Source organism: Cantharellus anzutake, assembly GCF_015039405.1.
Source record: "Cantharellus anzutake strain C23 chromosome Unknown EI90scaffold_12, whole genome shotgun sequence".
Taxonomy (NCBI): domain Eukaryota; kingdom Fungi; phylum Basidiomycota; class Agaricomycetes; order Cantharellales; family Hydnaceae; genus Cantharellus; species Cantharellus anzutake.
The window spans coordinates 458200-469619 of record NW_024066962.1 but is presented as its reverse complement, the minus strand read 5'-3'; the positions used below and the strand labels follow the sequence as shown (position 1 = coordinate 469619).

The 11420-nt window shown below is 47.9% G+C and overlaps 2 protein-coding genes across 2 annotated transcripts; both read right to left on the bottom strand.

Moving 5' to 3' along the window:
* Window positions 1-588: 588 nt before the first annotated feature.
* EI90DRAFT_3171916 (uncharacterized protein) lies at window positions 589-1217 on the bottom strand (the record flags this gene model as incomplete). Its single annotated transcript, XM_039066325.1, has 2 exons — window positions 589-1022; window positions 1079-1217. The coding sequence occupies 2 exons, from the start codon at window positions 1215-1217 to the stop codon at window positions 727-729; spliced, it is 435 nt and encodes a 144-aa protein (XP_038918785.1). The 3' UTR covers window positions 589-726.
* A 6938-nt stretch (window positions 1218-8155) lies between these two features.
* Window positions 8156-10726, bottom strand: EI90DRAFT_3014373 (uncharacterized protein; the record flags this gene model as incomplete). Its single annotated transcript, XM_039056775.1, has 12 exons — window positions 8156-8498; window positions 8559-8744; window positions 8799-8926; window positions 8995-9166; window positions 9232-9309; window positions 9359-9381; window positions 9497-9597; window positions 9687-9753; window positions 9800-10102; window positions 10261-10340; window positions 10383-10464; window positions 10667-10726. 12 exons carry the CDS (start codon window positions 10724-10726, stop codon window positions 8156-8158), a joined length of 1623 nt encoding a protein of 540 aa, XP_038918784.1.
* Window positions 10727-11420: the final 694 nt, after the last annotated feature.

Genomic DNA, 11420 nt, shown 5'->3' with positions numbered 1-11420 from the left:
CTTTATACAGGCAAGGCACGCTGCTCAGACTAGCTACCATGACTGTGGTCAGTCTTCCTTGTCAGACAACCCTCCTTACGGTATTCCCAAACAAGGAGCGATAACCTCCCATATTCATTTTTCCCCCGAACTCCATCAGCAAACTCGGTTTTGCTCTCCCAACTACCAGAGCACTGCCATGCTGTGCCAGCGCTCTCCCCAGGCTAGTCAGTTATATAATTTTGAGACCCAATCGGGGGAATAGGAACCCATCCTCACTCCCAGACTCCCACCGGGCGCCGCAGGACCTTTGATGTAGCGGATGTCTTATTTTCGAGAGGTTCATGTATGAATTGTTGTTATATTTCTGAGCCGATGCTATTCGCCGAAGCCACGAAAGTCGGCACGGGCTGGGAGTCTTGACTCGATAACGTTAGAGAGGCGGGTAACTATGCCTTGAGGCGTTCAGAGTCAGAGACGCGTTCGACGAAACAACTTCTGTCGCCTCAAGCTTGGCGAGGCTCAGAACGGTGTGGTGATACCTCTGATCAAGGGAGGTGACCAGCCTTAAGTTGTATGGTCGTGACGTCATGCACCGACCCAGTGCTCATCTCTGAATTATGAAAATGGCAATCATCATTTCGAGCGTATTTTACAGTACTCTCTGGCCCTGAACATAAACAGGTCTTGTGACAAGGCAGCTAGCGCGCGTCCCAGATGCCAAAGATTTCGGATTTCTGTTATTGGTCACTTGCACAAGTACGAATCGCAGACGCCGTTCATCGTGTATGCGCATGGTAACAGGCCGAGTTTAGGGAAATATTTGCCGCAAAGTGGTTGGTTCCCCTTCAAACTAGGATCCAAGCTGATACATCTTCCACTTCCTCCATCTGAGCTAGTCCAAGAGGGAGGGGTGTGCGAGTTGTGAAGTGTCACCGTAATGCTAGCACCGCAAATCTGCGCGGTCATTGTGGAGCCGTATACATGGTGGCGCTGCTGCTGGTAGTACTCGGAATCCGGTTTCACTGCAGTGAGGCATTTGTCTGTTTGGAAAATATTGGTTAAGCAGGAGCAAAATCCATTTTGGACTTCGCCTCACTGTTGTTCGCGGGGAGCATAGTCGCATAAGTTTCAACAACGCTGAGATTCCAGGCGTAGCACACGACCTGGCCGAAGTAGAAGTCAGCTGCGACAACCGGAACTAGAGCGATTGCGACAAAAGCATTCCAGAATCGCATTGTGACTTTGGAGAAATCCTGCTATTAGACTGGCAGGTAATGTGCGTGGCGTCAGTAGGTACGTAACATGAATCAAGGAGTGCTTGCCTCAACCTTGAGTGTATGCGCTTAAGGGGCTGGGGAGCGCATCCCTCAGATATTATAAAGGATACTCCAGCGTCTAAGGAGAAATAAAAAACCGGCAACAATCTTTGCGTATCGAAGGTGTCACGCTTGCACTTATGGGCGAGATATATGATTGATATTGATTTATAACCAGTTACGCCCGATTACTGTACTCACATGACCAACTACCGGCTTAGTCAGCCACGTGACTTGTCACGTGATATAAACCGGCAACCGGCAACTCGTTGTGACGCGTGACACCCAACCGGCGGGGCGCTGCGGAGTTGTCCGAATTATATTACTTATATTAAATTGTTAACCACCTTGAATTTAAAATTTAAACATTTGAAAACACCGCCCCCATAAAATTTCTGAGCATCTGTGCATCATCTCATGAACGGTTTTACCCTTGCACACCGCATTGCTTTGTGTACGGATGAGACTATCTCATATAGCGACATCCCGGGTGATTTTATTGGATCCTACTTTCCAGATGGGAACTTGTCTGTCACTGAATTTATCCAGTTTACACTTCCAGTCCTCCAAACAAATTTACAAGGTTCACATACTCCCTGTGCCTATTCATGAGCAGGAACTTGGCCGTGGAATGCGAGCAAGGCACACAAGAAACTTGGAAGACTGTCAGGGGACGACTCCTGGGTCCCCATGACCCTCCCCTATGGTCCACAGCCTGTAGTGTAACCAGCCCTGTCCAGGGCACAACCTACTGTGGGTCAGAGATGAGAAGGAAGTTAACTTCTCATCTTCCCACAGTGGCCACAATACATCGAAAACTTCCGGAGATATCCGGAAGTCACATGAGACCCGAGACCCGAGGTCCGGGCCATCCGGCCGCACTGAGCATCCAGCACAGGGCACGCGCGGGGAGTGCAACAGCCGGGTGCAGTCACGGGTGCGGGTGCGAGTGCGGGTGTGGATGCGGTATGGGCTAGGTCAGGGTGTATGCCCTGACAAAGACCAAACGAAAATTTTCCATTTTTGAATGTAAATACATTCCAGAAATGGAAAATTTGAATTGCCTCGCACAGCCACCTTGCCTCAGCAAAACTGGCATGACACCCAAACACCCAACCACCAACCGGCTGTGACGCGTGACAGACCCTGAATTTCGACCGGACCGGGAGGTCTCTGTGATGCGTGACCGGTAGTTGGTCGTGTGAGTACAGTATATTGCTCGGATATAACTTTGAGGCAAATATCCAAGCTCGGATATTGGAGTATTCCACGTCGAGAATCACCAGTTACTTGTCTTCATGCAGGAGTGGCTCAAGGGAGATGTAGCGTGGCGGCAGCCCCGACTTGCACCGAGAGTTCTGAATTGAGGACACGACCCGGTTTATGTCGTTCCTCCATTACAGCAATTAAATCTGGGGAGATAGATGTTGGAGGAACAACCTCGAAGCATGTATTTACTATTGTTTTGTGGCCTACCATAGTCCCATTCCGATCACCCTCTGACCTGGTCTGTTCTACAATAGATGTCCCCAGAAACGGGCATTTGGGTAAAGCCAACGCATCTCTTGCATTCCAAATCGTTGAAAGCGCCGTGAGTGACACATGCGTCGTTCGACGCACTCAGCCCCCCAATATGACCGTATGTTGCACTGTGGGCTCGACATCCTATCCATTACAATAGGGGCCATATCCAAAATCCGTCGTTTACGGTCTATTCCCTGCAGCACCCTGTTTCCTTTCTGCATCGCTCAAGGCCATTGCGCACAGACTCATTTGTCCCCGTCGGTTATCATTGGGCTTCTTATTGTTAGAAACCACCTCTGCCTAATGCAGGCATTTAGTGTAATGATAACACACTAGCTTGGTACCTATGCAGGGCTCTGTGGTTTGACTCCCAGAATGTCCATATTTTAGCATTAAGGTTCCCAAGACCATGTGTACAAATTCCAACACTTATTACCCTTGACACATCAGCAAACCTCGAAGGTCAATAGAAGTGATAGACAGCAATTCAATCATCTCAATTTGCTCTATCAACACAATCTATGTGTCGGTTGAGCCTCAATCAGCTCTATCACTGCTACACAATGTACAATTATGTATGTTTACTTCCCACGCATGGTACATGAATCTACAGAAACTGGAAAATTGTCAGGGGATGTGCGTGCTTGTGCAAGATGCTCTGATAACCTACATCAGCAAAAGTCCGTTATGCTCCGGAGCATCAAGAGTGGCTGGAGCATGTGGGAGACAAAACAGCAGATTGGGCACTCCTGGAGCCAATAGTGTTCTCCTGGGAGGGGGTTCAGGAGCAGCTGGGAGTGGTGAGGAGTATGTAATGTGCCAGGAGCAGTGGGAGGAAAATTTTGGTCTCTAAAAAGTTGAAAAAAAAAATTTAGGGAAAAATCAAAAAAAAAAATTCAGGAACTATAGTGCCTTTAAAGTGCTTTCAGGACATATAATTATTTGCAAAATTGAGGAAGAAATGATGGAGAAAAATGGAAAATACTTTCGGAGACCCGAGAAATAATGAGAACTGAATTGATGGGAAAGTCTGAAAATTGAATAGGAAAGTGAGGGGAAGCCTTGTAAGCATTGTTATTTTCTGCTGTTCTGATTTTTCCTGATTGTTCTTGGTCTCACTCCCAGCTGCTCCTGGACCCTCCCAGGAGCTTTCAGGAGCTTCCTGGAGTATTGAGGAGCAGCTGGGAATGAGACCAAGAAGAATCGGGAAAAATCAGAACAGCAGAAAATAACAATGCTACAAGGCTTCCCCTCACTTTCCTATTCAATTTTCAGACTTTCCCATCAATTCAGTTCTCATTATTTCTCAGGTCTCTGAAAGTATTTTCCATTAGCTCCTCCTGGACCCTCCCAGGAGCTTCCAGGAGTATCCAGGAGTATCCAGTAGCAGCTGGGAGTGAGACCAAGAACAATCAGGAAAAATTAGAACAGCAGAAAATAACAATGCTACAAGGCTTCCCCTCACTTCCCTATTCAATTTTCAGACTTTCCCATCAATTCAGTTCTCATTATTTCTCGGGTCTCCGAAAGTATTTTCCATTTTTCTCCATCATTTCTTCCTCGATTTTGCAAATAATTATATATCCTGAAAGCACTTCAAAGGCACTACAGTTCCTGAATTTTTTTGATTTTTTCCCTAATTATTTTTTTCAACTTTTTAGAAGTCCCTATTTTTCAAATTTTCCTCATTTCCCTCTATATCCCCCCCTCATTCCCCCCTCATTCTCCCCCTCATTCCCCCCCTCATTCCCCCCCTCATTCTCCCCCTCATTCTCCCCTCATTCTCCCCCTCATTCTCCCCCTCATTTCCCCCTCATTTCCCCCCCTATTCTCCCCCATTTCCCCCTCCCCCATATTCTGCCAGCCCGAAAGTGATTAAGTTGCCAGATTAATCATATATCAGGCCATAAATTTTGATTGTGTATTGGTGAGTCTCAGTGTCCTTGATATATAGTATAGTGTTTGATCTAAATGTTAAGCAGTGTCTTGTTGTGTTAGTCTTGTGGTAGGAGGTATTCATGGGGGATCTTCCCTCTTTTTTTTTTCCTTTTCATTTTCAAATGCTCCAGGAGCTCCCAGAAGCTTCTCACCCCTATACACTTTGAAGCATTTAAATTGTATTTACTGGATATGTTTGTGCACAAAGCAATGCTCCAGGCCCTCCTGGGAGTGCCCTGGAGTACCTAGCCAACTCCGGAGGAAATGGGCTGTTCCTGGACCGGCCAATCTCCTCCTGATTCTCCCAGTGCTCTCGATACTCCGGAGCACTCAGGAGCATAACAATTTTTTGCTGATGTAGTTGTGATTAAAGCTGGGGGAAAGGGATGTCCCCATCTTAGGGTCAGCTATATACATGTAGAGTCCGGCAATAAGGAAACCAAATGGATTGCCGATAGAATCACGTGATCATAGAATGTTCCAGAACAATGCTGGAGATGATCCGGGTCACTGGGGCTTAGGTAAGCAGAGTAGACGGGAATTACCGGCATACTTCCCATGCGCATATGCACAGCCGGCATAGGGTCCAGGGTCATTGCTGATCCCTGACAAAAATAGGGCTGAAACACCGGCAGACTGAGTGACCTTAAATGACAACTGTTCAACAGTCCCCGTGTCAACCATGATGAGTTCCATCTCGTCCTCGGTGATGACAAAAAAAGTTGGTCCGATGTGGTGTCCCTCAAGTTTTGACATTGAGAGTCAGTGGGAATTCTGCTACTTGAGCCTTCACTAAGGGCGATGCTGCCGTCCCTCTGCAGCCATTCAACATCATGTTTGTCCATGTTGTAAACATACCATTCACATGAACAACACAGGTAGAGTCGGTTTGTCCAAGACTTGTTGCATCCCAATGGTGAGTACTTCCGAAGGGAATAGCTTGGTGTTTTGGGCAGTTGCTCCATTAGCATTAGATTTGGAGGGGCTTGTTCATGTTTCTAGTAGTCTCAATAATTTGATAGCAAATTTTTGGACAAGCTTACCCAGCGGCTTCACATCCGAGACCCATTTTTTGATCGCGTTTATTGCCACAATGTGCGTCTTCATGTCTCAAAGAAGATCAGGCCCCTGGGTTCCCGAAAAATTGAACCTGAAGCAGAATGTTAAGTGCGTTGCCTCGCATTGAGGTTTCAAGAGCGTGGAGTCCCACAAAGCATTGAAGCTTGGCACAGCCCTTAAAACCTTCAATTATTCTTGTTAGTCAGTGTTCCAGTGGATCCAAAACTCATGTTAAAGGATCGGTGGCTAGGTTGGCAAGGTACTGGAGAACACGCTGAGGCGCACAGAGAATGAGAAACGGCTGCGCGAGCGGCTGCCATGCATAAGCACTATCTATGTCGTCCACTCGCGTACCCAAGAGAGCCTCTTAGAGCCAAAGCCAGCTAACCACATTGGGCACTGGAGCAGCCTCTGGACCATGGCAAGGTGGGCTCTCATCCCAGAGGATGCACTTACCTTGACATGAAAGCCTCCATAAGGTAGTTACAGATCATTTGCCACAGACTGTCGTTTCACCCTCCAACCGATAAAGCTGGCTCAGTCTAGTCGACTGCACTGTCTTGCTTATCCCTCCCTTGTGTGCCCGAATCCCCCATTGCCAGAGTGCTGATAGAACTTCATTGACCATGCATGACAGTTCACACAAACAGTAAAATCCACATTTCATGCGATGGTATTGGTCTCAATAATCCATCATTGCTTGCCCCTAGTTCCAGCTTCGGAGTAGATTCAGCATCATGAGGGACTTGTTAGAGACCGGATCGAGACAAAGGAGTTGTCTCCATGGCAGAGGGCTTCGGCCTCAGCGACTCAGACCAGGAGCACTGTGCCAAGTTACATGTCTGTGCCCTAATTTACTTACTGGCAATGAGAACTAAAGGGGGATCAACTCTAGTCGATTTTATCACTGGAGTGTAACCTATCTACAAGTTAAGTATATATATATAGTTACATCAAGGCAGGCCCGTGAATGGCAGGACCGAGCGGAGCGGAGCTAATGGAGTTAAACATTAGCCGATTGAATATTACTGACAAGTCAGGTTATGGGGTTAGCAGAATGGCAGGCGATAACCCAGAAACGGAAAGGAGGGATAGACCTGAAGGTAGACTTGCAGGGCAAGCAAGTGAATTGTCCAGTGGGGGTGGGAGTGTGTCAGGGACACGTCCAGGGTAGAGGAGGCCTGGGTGAGACGCCCGACACTAGAAGCCTTGCGGGGTGTGGAGCGGGCGTGCGTACTGGTGGGCCTGGCTCAGGAGGCAGTCCCTGGCCACTTAGACTGAAGTGGAAAAGGGTGAGAAGAAGGCTACTTCTTCGGTTCCCACTTCAGGTATGTTTATATACATGCGGCTTAGGTCACATGACGGGTGCCACGTCATCCTCGCATACAGCCGTAGTCACCCGGGTGTCCCTGTGGGGGATCCTGAGGGCGTCCGCTGTGAACACGCGAGCTGGACATAGCGGGGGTCGCCCGAGGCGCCTGGGCTGGGCGTGTCGTGAGCACGCTGCGGGTGGGTCAATGGTACATTGATACAAGGAAAGGTTGTCCATGTAGAATAAAGAGAAAATAAAGAGAAGGTGAAATAAGTAAAGAGGGAGTGGAATGGAGAAAGAAAGAAAGAAAGAAGAAGGGGGGAGGAGGTAGGGGAAGACTGGGTGGCGGGGTACCGGGTGAAGTGGGGCTGGGTGGGGCCGGGTCAGGTGGGTGTGCCCTGACAGAGTGCACCAGCGGACGTCGGAGCTGTCTGGAGGCCTTTGGGGCTCCATACTTAGGGAGGTGCAGGTAATATATTGAAAAGAGGGGGTGGTGACCATTGAGGGAGGTGGAGGTGATTGCAGAATACGGGAGCTCCGAGGTTAGTGAAGAAGGAGCAGAGGTAGTCCAGAGGGGTTGGAGGTAGTGGAAGATGATGGCTGTGGATGGATATGACAGGACTGCAATGAGATTTGTATGTGCTTGCTCCAGCTGCTTTGTACCAGTCTTTGAGATATGAACCTCGCAGAGCGTATGAAGGATTCTGCCTGTACGATATCAAGTTCTTGGGGCAGCAGTGGATCAAATGTGGTGCTTTGTAGCTGAAGGGCTAGCTCGTCGGCCTCAGCGGAATCGTCAATGGTTTGAGCCACCTGAAACACCTCCGCTGGCTGGGTAGAAAGGACACAATCAGCTCTTCTGTCAAGAGATCAAGGAACTTATGTCAAGCTCATGATGTCCGAGTACATCTCCTCATCATCCACGTCGGACTTCCATGGTGCTTCCTTGGTTGATGGTTTTGATGTAGCCACAGTTGCATGGCTGGATTCAGCTTTCAAGGTGCAGGAGATTCTAAAACTCGTATCATATGCATGATGTACGACGAGAGTTTCCATCAGTCATCCTGAACAGAGAAGTGCTGAGTTTTTCTATGATCAAACCTGTAACTAGTTCGGTGGATGAGTCCTGAAAATTGAAATTGGCAAGTGCAGAAACTGCAGAGGATGTGTCAGGACCGCTGAGTTCCAGCTTTACGTGCTTTGGGTGCAAGATGCAAAAGGCGTTGATGCAGCCCTCTTCGTCTACGTTCTGCTTCTGCCACAGCCGTTGATGGCCATATTCAGCATGAATTATTTGCTTGATACGCTCAGAGATTCGCTCCAAGGCCCTCGCAATATCCATGGTAAAGGCCTGACCAACACCTAACCTGCAGGAACACATTCTCAGAGATTTCAACTCGATGACGAAGTCACCGCAGAGCGCATACTTTAACAGATAATTGAGGAGAATAAATATAGACTTCTCCACACTCCGGATCTTGATAGTGGATTGACCAGCTAACTTAGCGGGACTCCATTTGGAGGTGGCTTCAATAATAAACTGGAGAAGTTGTGGATGGGCCTTTGCGAGTGTGCCAAAGGAGTTGATGATGGCGGATACTGAGTCGGAGTCCCTGTATTGGTGATAAACGGAAGGTGATTGGGGAAAACTACCTGATATCACATACAAAGAACTATGAAGAATTGTCGTAACGAGCATGAGTAATTGTGTTCCCTCGGCTTCAAGGGCAATAGCATTAATGAATGGGTGATCTGAGGGGATGAGCGAAATGTTTGGGTCCACTTTGTTTTGCAACTGGCACAAGAGCAAGAAACATCAGATTGAGAAGGAATATCATGACAGTTAGTCCTTGATGGGCTTACTCGAGGGTCGCTAACACCCTGTGTCTGGACCAAGATTACGCGTTGAGCGAACTTCAACACTGCTAGACGGACTCCCACTGGAGCTGGGGGAGAGGATTCGAGAAACTCTACAATGCAACCCTTAGTGATGGAAAGAACATCCCATGGTTGTCGGTTAGCACGGTTGATACACCTAGACAGGGGAAACACAATCAGGATTGGGGTGTCGATTAAATGAGTCACCAACTCCAGACTCACAAATAACGGAAGAGCAGGGGTATAGTTGGGCATAGCATTGTATAATATGTTTCAATAATTGAGTAGTTGTTGATGTTGCTAGTATGGATGCACAGGTGTCAGCGCATTGAAGTGCCACTGCAAATACGTTAGACCTTCGGGCTTGCGCCTCTGATAATGAGCTCATACGTTGTGTACGAATTTCAAAACTTAGGCAATTCAAGGAAATAGAAAAATGAAACAAATCGATTGTCCATCTCTGGAACACTGTGTCTTGCATGCTCACAGCGGTCTGCAGAAGGGTGGGACATAGTGTTTTTAAAGCCTTGAGATCACTCTCAAGTAATACACGGAGTCCTTTTAGCGCCTGCATTTGCTCCGGGGAATCTACAGGACATAGATAAGCGCAGCCAAGGGGTCTATTGACGGAAGTGACTGCAGGGTACATACCTCAACAGATAATTGAGTGGACTCACAAATAATGGAAGCGTAATGGACACAGTCGACTAGCATTGTATAATAATAGAGTGGTTGTTGATGTTGCTAGTATGGATGTGCAAGTGTCAGTGCATTGGTAAACATGTTAGACCTTCGGGTTTGCACCTCTGATAACGAATGCATATGTCGGGTATGGATTTCCAAACTTGAGCGAAAAAAGTTGGGGATAGGGGCGTGGCGAAGAGCGGCTCATGTTCTGACAAATATCAAGATGAAGGAAAGGGTATTTCTTGTTGAACTTCTCGAATAGACCCAAAACGAGTTCCATCTCATCATTGGTGATGACAGAAGAAAGTTGGTCTGATGCAATGTCCTTGCCTCGAGTTTTGACATCGCAGGTCGGCAAGAGAATTGTGCTACTCGAGCCTTTGCCAAGTGCGATCCTGGTGTTCTTCTGCAACCGTCACGTTAGTTCATGTCGTAAGTGAACCCACCAAGAATGGATACACTCCTTAGCCGTGTAAGACAACAGGTTTCTGAAAATACATCAGTGAAGTCGATATCTTGAGTTGAACGGGAATGTCCAAGGATGGAGATACCCGGGAATCTCACCTCATAGGCTTCTGGCAAGCTTGTCTCAGAGTGTCTCCACCTCACTTGGGAGGACTTTTCCAGTGCAAGGGTCCACAACCCTGGTCAAATTAGCATGGAGATCTTCATGTTCAGGGAGTGACTTCTCAACGCATGTCTGATCGTCCCCAAGTCCAGGGGAATTTCTTTGTTCACCACCTGTAATGTCATCCTGATCACTCTCGTCTATTCCACCAAAGTGAGTGTCACTGAGGGTTTCATCGCAGCTAAGAGAGTCACCGTTTTCAGACTGAGAAGCATCCTGGGATGGCTTGGGGGTGAGTCTTCAATATTGACGAGCTTGTCGAGCAGTATGCTGCATTTTTTTCCGACAGAAACCATTCCGACGCAAATGGTTTACCAGCCCACCACCCCTGTGCTGACATACCTTCAGACACCATGGGCAGTGTTCATAACCCTTCCCAACGAGCAGGGGGGTCGCGAGCATTTTGTTAACGGACTTAAACTGAATTTGCAACCATTTACAATAAAGTTGGGAGAATCAAATTTAGCTTAAGTCCACACATCCCTTCCTTTCAATTTCGAACTCAGTGATTTTCAGTTCGGACCATGAGCAGCCACACACGCTCCTCAGCTGGAATTTCTAAGACAAAAAAGAGGGATCCCAAAAATGTCACAGATCCCCTTGTGCCTCCACCCCAATCGCAGGTGCGCCATAGTAAAAGGAGCAATGCTGCTGTCAAGGCTTGGGAGACTCGATGCACAAAGCAAGCTGCCGCTAAGGAGGCAAGTTCCAACCCTGATGCTGTGCAGCCAACTGCTGCAGAGAGTACTGGTGAGCGCAACACTTATCTTTCCTTAACATTGCAAAATATCAAAGGAACCTTAGTACACCCGGTTTTGACCAGGGAAGTGGTGTCACCTGAAACACAGACACCCCCGACACAAGATAATCTCAGCCAGTGGAAGACTGCTCGGGCTCGATATCATGCTCTCCCTGCAACCATCCATGACTGCTATAAGGGCACTGTAGCTGCCCCAGGCCCTGCAGCCTCAAAGGTACGTCTATTCTTTGTCAGGGACCTGTGCTTGACTAATATCTTAATGAGGTATCCTCTGGCGAAAATGCCGCCCCATCCACACAACTCAATTGGATGCCACCCTATTTGGGCACAAGTGGC